Source organism: Myotis nattereri (genome assembly GCF_964212035.1).
Source record: "Myotis nattereri genome assembly, chromosome: 1".
In the NCBI taxonomy this organism is placed as follows: domain Eukaryota; kingdom Metazoa; phylum Chordata; class Mammalia; order Chiroptera; family Vespertilionidae; genus Myotis; species Myotis nattereri.
Genome location: NC_138075.1, coordinates 52,609,770 through 52,623,406, shown reverse-complemented (window position 1 = coordinate 52,623,406; position 13,637 = coordinate 52,609,770). Strand labels below are relative to the sequence as shown.

The 13,637-nt window shown below is 38.8% G+C and overlaps 1 protein-coding gene across 1 annotated transcript in view; it reads right to left on the bottom strand.

Annotated features, from left to right (window-relative positions):
- The window catches only part of ADAM10 (ADAM metallopeptidase domain 10), a 168,303-nt gene that overhangs the window by 30,090 nt on the left and 124,576 nt on the right, over positions 1-13,637 (bottom strand). Inside the window, exons 10-11 of the mRNA XM_081105358.1 lie at positions 11,259-11,442; positions 272-422 (exon numbers count right to left, since the gene is read on the bottom strand). Of these exons, the coding sequence (XP_080961484.1) occupies positions 272-422; positions 11,259-11,442 (335 nt within the window). The remainder of the gene's footprint in view (positions 1-271; positions 423-11,258; positions 11,443-13,637) is intronic.

Here is a 13,637-nt window from a genome sequence, read left to right as displayed (position 1 = left end):
GTGCACTAACCAATGCTATGGAATAGGAAGAAAAAAAAAAAATATATATACACACACACACACACACACACACACACACACACACACACATATATATATATAAAAATGTGTGTGTGTGTGTGTGTGTGAAAAAACACAAATAAAGCAAAACAACAACAAATAAAGATGAAGTTTCAAAAGCATATGCATCTCCTAATTTGTTTTAAATCTGCCATAACTGCCTTCAGGTGACTTTATAGGAACATAAACATGACTGGAATTAGCAAGGCACCTGCACTGTTTCCCAGGTCTTAGCTTGCATTTTTTTCCCTCTTGCTGGTTTGCATCATAGCAGCACTCATCTTTACACTGGTCACTATAGCCACAATCACATTCTTCACCTTGCTCTACCATTCCATTTCCACAAATAGGTTGGCCAGACTCTGAGGAAAATAAACAAGACAAAGTAAACATTGTATGCACACATTAATTTGATTTAAAATTCACAAACTCTTTGGAGACAGGAAAACTTTGACAGGAAAGGTAGAAGAACCTAGAAATGTGGAAATTAAGAGACCTATTACTAACACTGGTTCAGTCATTAACTAGCAAGGTGGTCTGGGCAATTTGCTTCCCCTTTTTTGGGCCTTTGTGTCTTCATCTGTATAGTAAGGGGATTTGACCTGATGATCTCTTCTAAGGTCCCTTCTAGAAGTGGTAACATCCTATTTAGGCCATACCATACGGAGTTTTACTGAACAGTGACAGCACTATTTATATTACACAGATACAAATTAAGTTAGTGATTTATCAACAAGAAACAAGTTAAACTTTTTTTGTTAGACAGAAAATTTCAAAACTACACAGAAGCAGTAACAGAATAAGTACAATGAACTCCTATGTACCAATCACTCAGCTTTAATAACTATCAATAAACAACTCCACCTAGCATACTCATTTGTTCTTGTAAATAAGGGGTGGGGAACCTTTTTTCTGCCAAGGGCCCTTTGGATATTTATGTCATTCGCGGGCCATACAAAATTATCAACTTAAAAATTAGCCTGCTATATTTAGCTAACTCACCCCTAATGCCTTGGCAGGGTGAGACCAAATGATTTTGCAGGCCTTATACATCCCTGAGGCCAAACATTCCCCACCCCTATTGTAAATACTCCAGGATGAATCTAAGACATAAGTTTTTTCTTTTAAAAATCTAACTATAATACCATTATCATGTCTGACAAAATTAGCCATATGCTTAATAGCATCTAATTGCCAATCCATGTTCAGTTTTACTCAACTATCTCTTTATAACTGGTTTATCTGAACCAAGTTCTACAAAAGGCTCCCCAACACCCTCTCCTGATGATTGCTTTTGGTTGACATGTGTCTTCAGTTCTTTTAATATACAGCAGATTTGCTCTTTTTTTTTTTTTACATGCCTTATTCATTAAAGAAATTGGTCATTTTGTTCTGTGGAATTTCCCACATTCTATTTGCTGGTTGTATATTAGTCTATAAGTAATCATTTTTTAATTTACTTTAGTTTTGCTTCTCAACTAGATCAAGCTCCTTAAGGGAAGAACCATGTATTATTTATATCTTTTGTATTTCCACAGGGCCTATTAGTATTGGGTCAAATATCTTGGTTCATTAAGGTCATACTGCCTAGCCTAAGCACAGTGAATAATTTTGGAAAAAATTTTAGGATCTCTTTTCAAGTTATTTGATTTTGTCAATGAGGTTAAAATTAGAACAAGAATGCTACTCTTTGTAAGATCACAAAATTACAGAACTTCAGCACCTACAGGGAAATGATAAGAATCAAATGTCTTCATTTTACAGAAAAGGAAACTAACTTTCAGACAGTTTGTGACTTTCAGGAATCCATATACCCCAGTATGGGCAAAAGACTAAACCTAGGTCTATATCTAAAAATCTGGTGCTCTTTTCTTTCTACACCAAATCAATGTGGAAAACAGTTGCAGTACAGGCTTCAAATGGAGAAATCAATAAGTACAAGGGAACACATCTAAAATGCAGGAACTCAACACGAGAAATATCTAGAAAGTCTAGGTTTATATTCATAAAGTTCATTCCTATCTTTAACTACATCAAATATTAAAGGAAATGTTAGCAATTAGATCTCTATCCCTCTTTCATTTCATACCATCTCTTTTGTTTTATAAAAGTAGATGCATGCACATGCTTATACTAGTATATACTACGTAAACAATAATGGTTTTTCTAAAGTCTAGTAATAATCAGTTTGTAGCCGAACCAGTTTGGCTCAGTGGATGGAGCGTCGGCCTGCGGATTCAAGGGTCCCGGGTTCGAATCCGGTCAGGGGCATGTGCCTTGGTTGCAGGCACGTCCCCACTGTGGGGCGTGCAGGAGGCAGCTGATCGATCTCTCTCATCGATGCTTCTGACTTTCTATCCCTCTCCCTTCTTCTCTGTAAAAAATCAATAAAATATATTTAAAAAAGAAAAAAAAGAAGAATCAGTTTGTTATTCATGTGACATATAATTAAAAAGAAAGGAAAAATGGTAAAGTCAGGAAACCTATGATACAACATTCACTACATTAATTTACATCTCACATAGAAATATTACTTCAATCAGCTACTTGCTAACTAACAGCTTACACACAGAAAAGATGCTATTTAAGTGCAAAAATTATACTAGGTACATATTTCATTATAAGAAACAAATTTCCTTCCCTTAACACCTGCAAAGCAATATGCTCATTTTTAAAACTCAAATTCAACCAGAAAGTTTATTGTGAAAACCCAGTTGAAAAATCAAAAATGTATGTAGCACTTCCACATTAAAAGCTTTAGAAAAGCTACATTGATAATAAAAACAAAAATGATAAAATCAGTATAATTTTAATCTACACTTTTAAAAGAAAAAGATGGATTTAAATGAGAAAACCAATCAGTAAAAGTAAATACTGATCATTTGGACCTTATCAAAATTTAATTTTCGGTCTGGGAAATATTCTGTGAAAAAAGATTAATAAAAACAAGCTATAGACTGGGAGAAAATATTCGCAGATCAGTATCTGATGAATGACAACTATCTAGACCAGGGGTGGGCAAACTTTTTGACTCGAGGGCCACAATGGGTTCTTAAACTGGACCGGAGGGCCGGAACAAAAGCATGGATGGAGTGTTTGTGTGAACTAATATAAATTCAAAGTAAACATCATTACATAAAAGGGTACGGTTTGTTTTGTTTTTAGTTTTATTCATTTCAAACCCGCGGGCCGTAGTTTGCCCACGGCTGATCTAGACTGTATAAAGAATTCTCAAAACTCAATAGAAAAATAATACAATTAGAAATGGCCAAGAAATATGAACATTCACCAAATATACACATGGAAAGATGTCCAAAATCATTCATTAGTCATCAGAAAAATAACAATTAAAACCACAATGAGGTATCACTATATATCTATTAGAATGGATAAAATAAAACTATTAAAAATACCAAAAAACTAGCAAGGATGCAAAAAAATTAGATCACTTATACACCGCTGGTGGGAATATAAAATAGTAAAACCACTTCCCTAGCCAGGTATCTCACAAGCTCATGTTGGTTAGAGCATTGACCCGATAACCCAAAGTTGTAGGTTCAATACCCAGTGAGGGCACATACAAGAATCAACCAACGAATGCATAAATAAATCTACTTATATAAAAACCATGGGTGGTGTTCATCACATCCAGAACCACCACGACCAAGCAGAAGGAAGTCAGTCCTGCAGGGGTTGTCTTGGCAACGGCTGCACCCTCCCCCAAGCTGTTTCCCTGGAGCTGTTTCCTGTAAGGGCAGGGTTTGAGGCAGGAACCCTCCCTGGGAGCGTGGAGGCATATCTTTCTAAAGTGTGCCGTGCCAGCACGGCCAGGGGTGAACCTGAGTGGGGCGGCTGAAAGGCTTAGAAAAGACAGACAAGAGAATGAAAGCCGGGTCTCGGTGGGACGCTGCTTCTCTGAGAGACAGCGACCACACCCACAGCCATGCCTTTATTTTACAGCAGATGCTACGAGTCAAAGTAACAGCGTGACCAAGATGTTTACAACATTCTCCTGGGTTTCAATCCTACTCAACTACATGCACCTCAACTCTATCAAGCCTACATCACTCAGGCACGTGGGACCATAAGTTCAAGCTTACAGCTACAGCTGTTGGCTATAATTGTGCTGGCAGGGCCCTGCCCTCCAAGCTGGGACTTGCACGTGGCAATGAGAGGACTGTGCCCTCTCATCAGTCCAAGGCTTGAACCTGTCCAAAACACTGTAGCGGCTCCCCACAATAAAATTTTAACTCTGTTTCTTTGTTACTAATGTTGTGGCCCCACCCCATAACAAAGAAACAATTTCCAGAGGATGAGGCCCAGGAATCAGGATTTTAAAAAAGATTCCCAGGTGATTCTAATGTGCAGCCAAGGTTGAGAACCACTGCTATAGATAATATTAAAAATATATCTAAACGTGCAATTCTTTGTCCAAAAAATGAGCATATTCAAAAATTAAATGAAAAAATTTGGATATACTCAATGGAGATTTTCACACATATTTGAGTGATGATTCCATTGATTCCACAGATGATGCTGAAAAGGAAAATTTTCCCATCGAATTTCTTAATAGTATTACTCCTTCGGGAATGCCGTGTCATAAATTAAAATTGAAAGTGGGTGCAATCATGCTATTGAGAAATCTCAATAGTAAATGGGGTCTTTGTAATGGTACCAGATTTATTATCAAAAGATTACGACCTAACATTATCGAATCTGAAGTATTAACAGGATCTGCAGAGAGAGAGGCTGTTCTGATTCCAAGAATTAATTTGTCCCCAGCTGACACTGGCCTCCCACTTAAATTGATTCGACAACGGTTTCCCGTGATGCCAGCATTTGTGATGACTATTAATAAATCACAAGGACAAACTGTAGACAAAGTAGGCATATTCCTACCTGAACCCGTTTTTGCACATGGTCAGTTACATGTTGCTTTCTCTCAAGTTTGAAGTGCATGTGATGTTACAGCTAAAGTTCTAAGTACTTCATCACAAGGGAAATTAGTCAAGCACTCTGAAAGTGTTTTCACTCTTAATGTGGTGTACAGGGAGATATTAGAATAAGTTTAATCACTTTATCAGTCATTGTTTGCATCACTGTTGTTTTTATATCATGTTTTTGTTGTTTTCATATCATGTTTTTGTCGTTTTTATATCATGCCTCTGTTGTTGTTATATCCTTTTGTTAGTTTATTAATAAATTTATATATTATTTTCATATATATCTTACTAATTTCCTTTCATCTCTCACACTTTTATTATAAAGGGCAAATAGCAATATTAAAATATCTCTGCTAATTAATTCCCTTTTTTAAAAAATATATTTTATTGATTTTTTACACAGAGAAAGGGAGAAGGATAGAGAGTTAGAAATATTGATGAGAGAGAAACATCGATTAGCTGCCTCCTGCACACTCCCCACTGGGGATGTGCCCGCAACCAAGGTACATGCCATTGACCAGAATCGAACCCGGGACCCTTGAGTCTGCAGGCTGATGCTCTATCCACTGAGCCAAACCGATTAGGGCAATTAATTCCCTTTTAATGTGCATGAATATCGTGCACCGGGCTACTAGTGTAATAATAAAGTGATATCTCTCTCTCTCTTCCTCTCCCTCTCTCTTCCCTCTTCCTCTCTTTTTTCTCTCTCTAAAAATCAATCAATAAATTTTGTTTTAAAAAAAGAATAAAATAGTAAAACCACTCTAGAAAACAGTTTGGCTGTTTCACATAAATATAAAAACAAATAATTACTGTATGACCCATCAATTAGATTAGAAATAAAAACTGATGTACACATAAAAAAAAACCTGTATATGAATGTTTCTAGCTGCTTTATTCGTAATTGCCAAGAACTGAAAATAGCCCAGATGTCCTTTAATAAGTTAAACAAACTGTGCTACAAACATACCACAGAACACTACTCAGAAATAAAAAGGAACACACTATTCACACAGGCAACAATTTGGATGAATCTCCAAGAATTATGCTGAATAAAAAAACCAATCCAAAAAGGTTATATGTGTTATATGATTCTAATTATATAACACTAGAGGCCCAGTGCACAAATTCATGCATGGGTGCGGACCCTTGTCCTGGCCAGTGATCGGGCAGGCCGGCCAGGAGGAGGAACCACAGGAGGTTGGCCATGGGAGCGCACTGACTACCAGGGGGCAGCTCTTGCATTGAGCACCTGCTCCCTGGTGGTCAGTGCATGTCATAGCGACCAGTTGACCCGTCGTTCGGTCACTTAGGCTTTTATATATACTAGAGGCTTGGTGGGGGTCCCTCAGCCTGGCCTGCGCCCTCTTGCAATCTGGGACCCCTTGGGGGATGTTGGACTGCCGGTTTCGGCCCAATCCCCAACATCCCCCAAGGGATGTAGTAATGTGCACAGTGGCAGGCGGCTGGGTGCCACGCCACTCCTGCTCATCCCGATCCTGCTGCACCTGCCGCCGCCACCACTCGGTAGCACACTGACGTGGAGGCGGGAGAAGCTCATGCTGCTGCAGATGCAGTCGCCAGCCGTGAGCCCAGTGTCTGGCGCCCATCAGTCAGCTGAGCGGCGCTTCCGCTGTGGGAGCACACTGACAACCAAGGGACAGCTCCAACACTGAGCGTCTGACCCCTAGTGGTCAGTGCACATCATAGTGACCAATTGACCAGTCGTTCCGTCACTTAGGCTTGATAGATAGATAGATAGATAGATAGATAGATAGATAGATGGATAGATTGATTTCTGAAGTGACAAATTTTAGAAATGGGGAATAGCTTACTGGGGAAGTGAGGAGACAGCAGGAAGAAGGTTAGTGTGGCTATAAAAGGGAACACTGGGGGTTCCTTGTGGTGACAGGCCATTCTGTATCTTAGCTGTGGTGGTGAATACATATACCTACCTACTCATGTTATACAACTGGATAGAACCACACACACACTCAAACACAGAAATGAGAACAAGAAAAACTAGGGAAATCTGAATAATCTGTGGATTGCATCAATGTCAATATCCTGGTCATGATACTCTACTATTCAATTTTGTAAGATGTTACCATTGGGTGAAGGGTACATGGAATCTGCTATTTCTTATACTGTATGTGAATCTAAACTATAAAATTAAGGTTAAAAACAGAAGGCCACAGTGTTATTCAATTATATCTCAAATTTATTTTAAATCCAGCTAAAAAATCAAAAGGCCCTGTTTATATGGAAATCTTCCTCAATTCTTTCTCCTTTGCTGTCATATTTAAACCCATCTCTGCATGCTCTTTATATTCAAGGTGAGAAGCCTCAATTTTGCCCTCAAGTAATTTATAATTCTGTGAAATAGGACAAGAATCACCCCCCCCCCAAAAAAAAAAACATAATGCAAGATAGATTATTTAGAATATTAAATGCCACAAGAGAGACATAAGAGATGAATGGATGTGTCATATCCATATAATGGAATATTATTCAGCCACAAAAATGTATGCAAATCTGCACTGGCTAGTTTTCTCAGTGGTTAGAATGTCAGCCCGTGAACCAAAGGGTCATGGGTTTGATTCCCAGTCAAGGGATGTGCCTGGTTTGGACGTTGCAGGCACATGCAGGAGGCAATCAATCCATGTGTCTCTCTCATGTCAATTTCTCTTTCTCTCCCTCCTTCTTACCCTCCCACCTCCACTTCCTCCCCCCTCCCTCCCTTCTACTCTCTCTAAAAATTAATGGGGAAAAATATCCTAGGGTGAGAATTTTTTTTAAAAAATTTTAAAGGCTTAGAATTTTTTTTTTAAATATGGCAATCTGATACATGCTGCAACTTGGATGAATTCTGAAAATACCAGTAGTATGCAAAGTGTCTGATACATTCTACAACTTGGATGAACACTGAAAATACTATGCTAAGTGAAATAAGCCAGAATCACACAAGTACAAATACTGTATGATTCCACTTATATGAAATATCTGGAATAGGCAAATTCATAGAGGCAGAAAATAGATGAGAGGTGCTCAGGGGCTAAGGAGAGAGCGGAACAGGAATTATTGTTTAATGGTTACAGGATTTCTATTTGGAGTGATGAAAAGATTTGGAAATGGTGATGATTGCACAACACTGTGAATATACTTAATGCCACTGAGTTGTACACTTAAATTAGTTTAAATACATATTGTATGTTATATTTTGCTACAATAAAAAAAAAAGAGAATTTCATAGCAGCTTAATTTATATTAGCCCAAACCTGAAAAGCCCAGGTGTTAATCAGTAGGAGAGTGGATGAGCAAACTGTGATACTATGCAACACTACTCAGCAATAACAACAAAATAGTAATGATAAATCTCAAAATATTATGCTGAATGAGAGCAAAAGTATACAAACTATATGATTCCATTTATATGAAGTAAAACAAGCAAAATAAATCAGAATAGTGGTACTTCTGTGTGTGTGCTGGGAGCAGAGACTGACTGGGAAGAGAAAGAAAAGAACTTTCTGGGGGGACAGAAATGCTCTGTATCTTGAAGAGGTTACACAGGTAAATGCACTTGTCAGACCTCATCAAAGTGTGGAATAAGATCTGTGCACTTCGCTTATGTAAGAAATAAAAGAATCACAAAAAATACTGAACTCTAGAAAAACCAAGATGGCGGCATAGGTAAACACCGGAAATTGCTGCCTCGCACAACCACTTCAAAAATACAACTAAAAGACAAACCAAACATCATCCAGAACCACAGGAGGGCTGGCTGGGTGGAAATTCTACAACTAGAAGGAAAGAGAAAAGCACACTGAGACCCAGAGGAGCTGCGGAAGTAAAGTGCAGAGGTACGGAGATGCGCGGAAAGGGCTGGCAACTGAGAACGCAGCGCACGTGGAAAGGGCTGGCAGCTGAGGACACGGTTGTCTTTTTCAATCGGGAGGGAATCTCAAGCTTCTGACTGTTCTGAACTCCAGTTCCAGGTGAGTCTCTGGGCACCCAGACTCATACGGGAGAAACTGGACTGTCTGGCATCGGTCAGAATTCGAGGGCAGCTTTCTCTCAGAGGTGCTTGCAGCAATTACCTGGACACTGAGAAGAGGGGCCTCTTAGGGTAGGACTGAGGAGCAGCCATAGCTGCTTGCTCCACCCTGTTGATCCCCTGAAACCCCGCCCCACCCAAGCTGTGCACAGAGGCTTTTGCATATGAAAGGCCTGGCCCTTTGCAATCTGAAAATTACCTAACAAACTGCAGCTGGGTCAGAGAGAACCAGAACATCCAAAAGAAGGCCCAAGGCCCCACAGAAGCTTCCATTGCTTCACAGGTGGGCCCCTGCTGGGTAGCCTCAGGCAGAGAATAAATTAGCACCTCCTTAGAGATCCAAGAGCCAGTGTACCCAGTGGTCAGAGTGGGACCATCCAGATTACAACTTCTCAGATCCATAAGGGACACACTCAGGGGGCAGGCTCAGTGAGCACCAAAGCCCCACTGAAGCAAGTCTGGCCCCAGAAGGGTGTCTCCAACACAGAAGTTCTCCCACCACAGACACAGCTGATTCTCACAGACAATTAGCCTGGAGGTCAATTCCTCCCAGTGATACCTACAACAATCAAGGCTTAACTAGAACAAGACTGTGCACACAGCCCACAAAGGGGTGCACCAAGAGTGTCCACATCCGATAATTGGGGAGGCTGAGCCACTGGGCCCTATAAGACACGTAGCACAGAAAGCCACTCTATCAACACAGGGAAGCATAAAAAATGCGGAGACAAAGAAACAGGTCACAATGACAGAAATGGAGGAAAGCAAACTACTGGATATAGAGTTCAAAACCACACTTATAAAGTTTTTCAAGAATTTTCTAGAAACTGCCGATAAATTTAGTAAGACCCTCAAGTGTCTAGTGAGACCCTCAAGCAATCTAGTGAGACCCTCGAGGATATGAAAAAGGACCAACTAGAAATTAAGCATACACTGACTGAAATAAAGAATATTATACAGAGTTCCAACAGCAGACTAGAGGATCCCAAGAATCAAGTCAAAGATTTGAAATACGAAGAAGCAAAATCACCCAACCGGAAAAGCAAGATGAAAAAAGAATCCAAAAATATGAAGATAGTGTAAGAAGCCCCTGAACAACTTCAAGCGGACCAACATCCGAATTATAGGGGTGCCAGAAGAAGAGAGAGAGCAAGATATTGAAAACCTATTTGAAGAAATAATGACAGAAAACTTCCCCTACCTGGTGAAGGAAATAGAATTACAAGTCCAGGAAGCACAGAGAACCCCAAACAAAAGGAATCCAAAGAGGACCACACCAAGACACATCATAATTAAAACGCCAAGTGCAAAAGACAAAGAGAGAATCTTAAAAGCAGCAAGAGAAAAAAAGTCAGTTACCTACAAGGGAATACCCATACAACTTTCAGCTGATTTCTCAACAGAAACTATGCAGGCCAGAAGGGAGTGGCAAGAAATATTCAAAGTGATGAATACCAAGAACCTACAACCAAGATTACTTTACCCAGCAAAGCTATCATTCAGAATTGAAGGTCAGATAAAGAGCTTCACAGATAAGAAAAAGCTAAAGGAGTTCATCACCACCAAACCAGTATTATATGAAATGCTGGAAGGTATCCTTTAAGAAGAGGAAGAAGAAGAAAAAGGTAAAGATAAAAATTATGAACAACAAATACACAACTATCAACAAGTGAATCTAAAAATCAAGTGAATAAATAATCTGATGAACAGAATAAACTGGTGAATATAACAGAATCAGGGGCATAGAAAGGGAGTGGACTGACTATTCTCGGGGGGGGAAAGGGGTGTGGGAGATGCAGGAAGAGACTGGACAAAAATCGTACACCTATGGGTAAGGACAGTAGGCGGGGGGGGGGGGGCGGGGGGGGGGAACGGTAAGGGCAGAGGGTGGGGTGGGAACCAGGTGGAGGGGAGCTATGGCGGGAAAAAAGAGGAACAACTGTAATAATCTGAACAATAAAGATTTAATTTAAAAAAATACTGAACTCTAATGATATGCTGAACTGTTTAGGGGTGAAATATACTTTAAATTGCAACAAGAATTATGGACTGAGGGATGGACAGATTGATAAATGTGATAAAGCAAATACAGCAAAGTGTTAATAATCATAAAATATAGGTGATGGATACATAGGTGTTCACCATATAATTATTTCAAGTATGAAAATATTGATAATAAAATGTTTGGAAAATATACATACCAACAAAACAGTTGTTTCTCTTCTTCTCAAGAACTTGGCTTATATTTCTAATGCTACAGAGTGAGAATTTATTGTTGTTCAGTTTGTCCCCAGATGTTGCTCTTGCATACATGATGTAATTGCCATTTTCTTTTTGTCCCAAATTCTTAGATTCTCCTGGAGTGCACTCTGTTCCAGAATCATGCTGTCGAACAGAATACAGAGTTACATAAACAGGGAAGTAAAATAAGGTTTTCAGGTCATCTGATTAAATGTAATTTTTTCATCAGAAGAACAATGAAAGCTTGTAGACTCTCCTTTAGAAAAGATCTTACAATTGTTTTAGACTGTGAGATTGAAAACAATCTGCTCTTTTAAGGCTGTTATGTTAGAAGGGAAGGAAAAATCAGTGAAGCTCTAACCACAACTTATATAGCTTTGTAAGTAGGTAGCAGAATGGAGGACAAATTATCATAAAAGTCTATTAAAAATTAGTTCACCTACTTTTAAAAGTAGTAGGAGGAATATAAACTACTTAAAAACTACTAAATACTCATTAAAATACATGTTAGGGCCAGTTCAGAGAAGACATTATGGGGAAAGACAGGAAACAAAAGAGAATGGTATGGGGTTAAGTACATACAGTATAGGCATCTAAGAGAGTTGAGAATTTACTATTATGTAAGAAAGGTAAGTAAATGCTGAGTAGGAATAGAAACACAATGATCCATTTTTAAATACAAATTAAGAAAAGCCTCGCCCTGACCAGTTTTGCTCAGTGGTTAGAGCATCGGCCTGTGGACTGAGGAGTCCCAGGTTCGATTCCAGTCAAGGGCTTGTGCCTTGGTTGCGGGCACATCCCCAGTGGGGGGTGTGCAGGAGGCAGCTGATCGATGTTTCTCTCTCATGGATGTTTCTAACTCTCTATCCCTCTCCCTTCCTCTCTGTAAAAAAATCAATAAAATATATTAAAAAAAAAAGAAAGAAAGAAAAGAAAAGCCAAGAGGTAAAACCAAAACACTGCTTTGTGGAATAAAACAGGAGACATACTTGTCTATGTACAGAAATAGTTTACGGTGTTGGTAACTATTCCTGAAGTATCAGATAAATACAGTAAAGCACCAAACCACAGCTCCATGAACTTTCTCAAAGTAAATACACTTACATGGCCAGCACTGAGATTGGGAAAGAGAACACTACCAGATCACAGCAGGTCTCCCCAGCTCCTGGGGTATCGATATACATTTAAAAACAAAACAGCCCACCAGCTGGCTCAGTGGTTGAGCATCAACCTATGAACCAGGAGGTCACAGTTCAGATTCCCAGTCAGAGCACATGCCCAGGCTCGATCCCCAGTGTGGGGCATGCAGGAGGCAGCTGATCAATAATTCTCTCATCATTGATGTTTCTCTCTCTCTCCCTCTTCATCTCTGAAATCAGTAACAATATATTTTAAAAACAAAACAACCTCACCATGCCTCACAAACAATTCAGAACTTGTCAGTAAGGATGAAAACAATGGGTCCTAGAGTAATAGTTCTATTTATAATTAAATTGTTTTGAATGCCAGACAACCCTACTCTCCAGAAAGAAAAGAACTGCCCATAAGCATTCTGTTTCTTCCCAGAATCCATCTAAGTCACTTTCATTTTCTACTCCCTAATCTGAAGCAACTATTAAAGCAACTGCTTTCACCTTTATTCTTCCTGATATCTCTTGCCTTTCTCCTAAACCTAGGTTCAGCATTTAACAACTCTTTACTATTCACCAATATTTTCTTGCTTTATGTTTTCATTTTATAGAACTCAATTTGGTTTTTCATAATATATGACACCAGAATTATTCTCAGCATTAGAATTTTAGAAAGAGAAAGACAAAAAAAAATACCAATACTGTTTAATTCTTGATGTAATCACAGAATATCTTATCATCTTTCAATTGAATTACTATAGGTGTTGTGTTCAATATCAAACAAGAAAAAGCTGAAATACAATATGACAATATAAAGATGAGTTAAGCACTGTCGGTAGCCCTCAAAGGACTTACATTCTATTTTAAAGGGCTAGCAAATTTCGATATCTCTGCATAGTCTGTTCTCTGCCTCATAAAGCCCCATAAATCCATTATAGGTATCACTAATTATTATTTTTTAACCCAGAGGAGACTGTAATGGATCATAGCCAACAAATTATAAACATGTATGCCAGCTATTTGTCATCCTCATAATAGGGAATAAACATTGCACACAAATAAGCAAAACAGAAAACAGAAAATAAAAGCTACGTGACTATACCCGCAAAAAGTGCTGTGAGAGTTCAAATAAAGAGAATATAGTTTCGCAAAGAAACTATAATCTTAGTTTGATAAGAATAAAGAAAAGCTTATTCCTGACTATGAAAA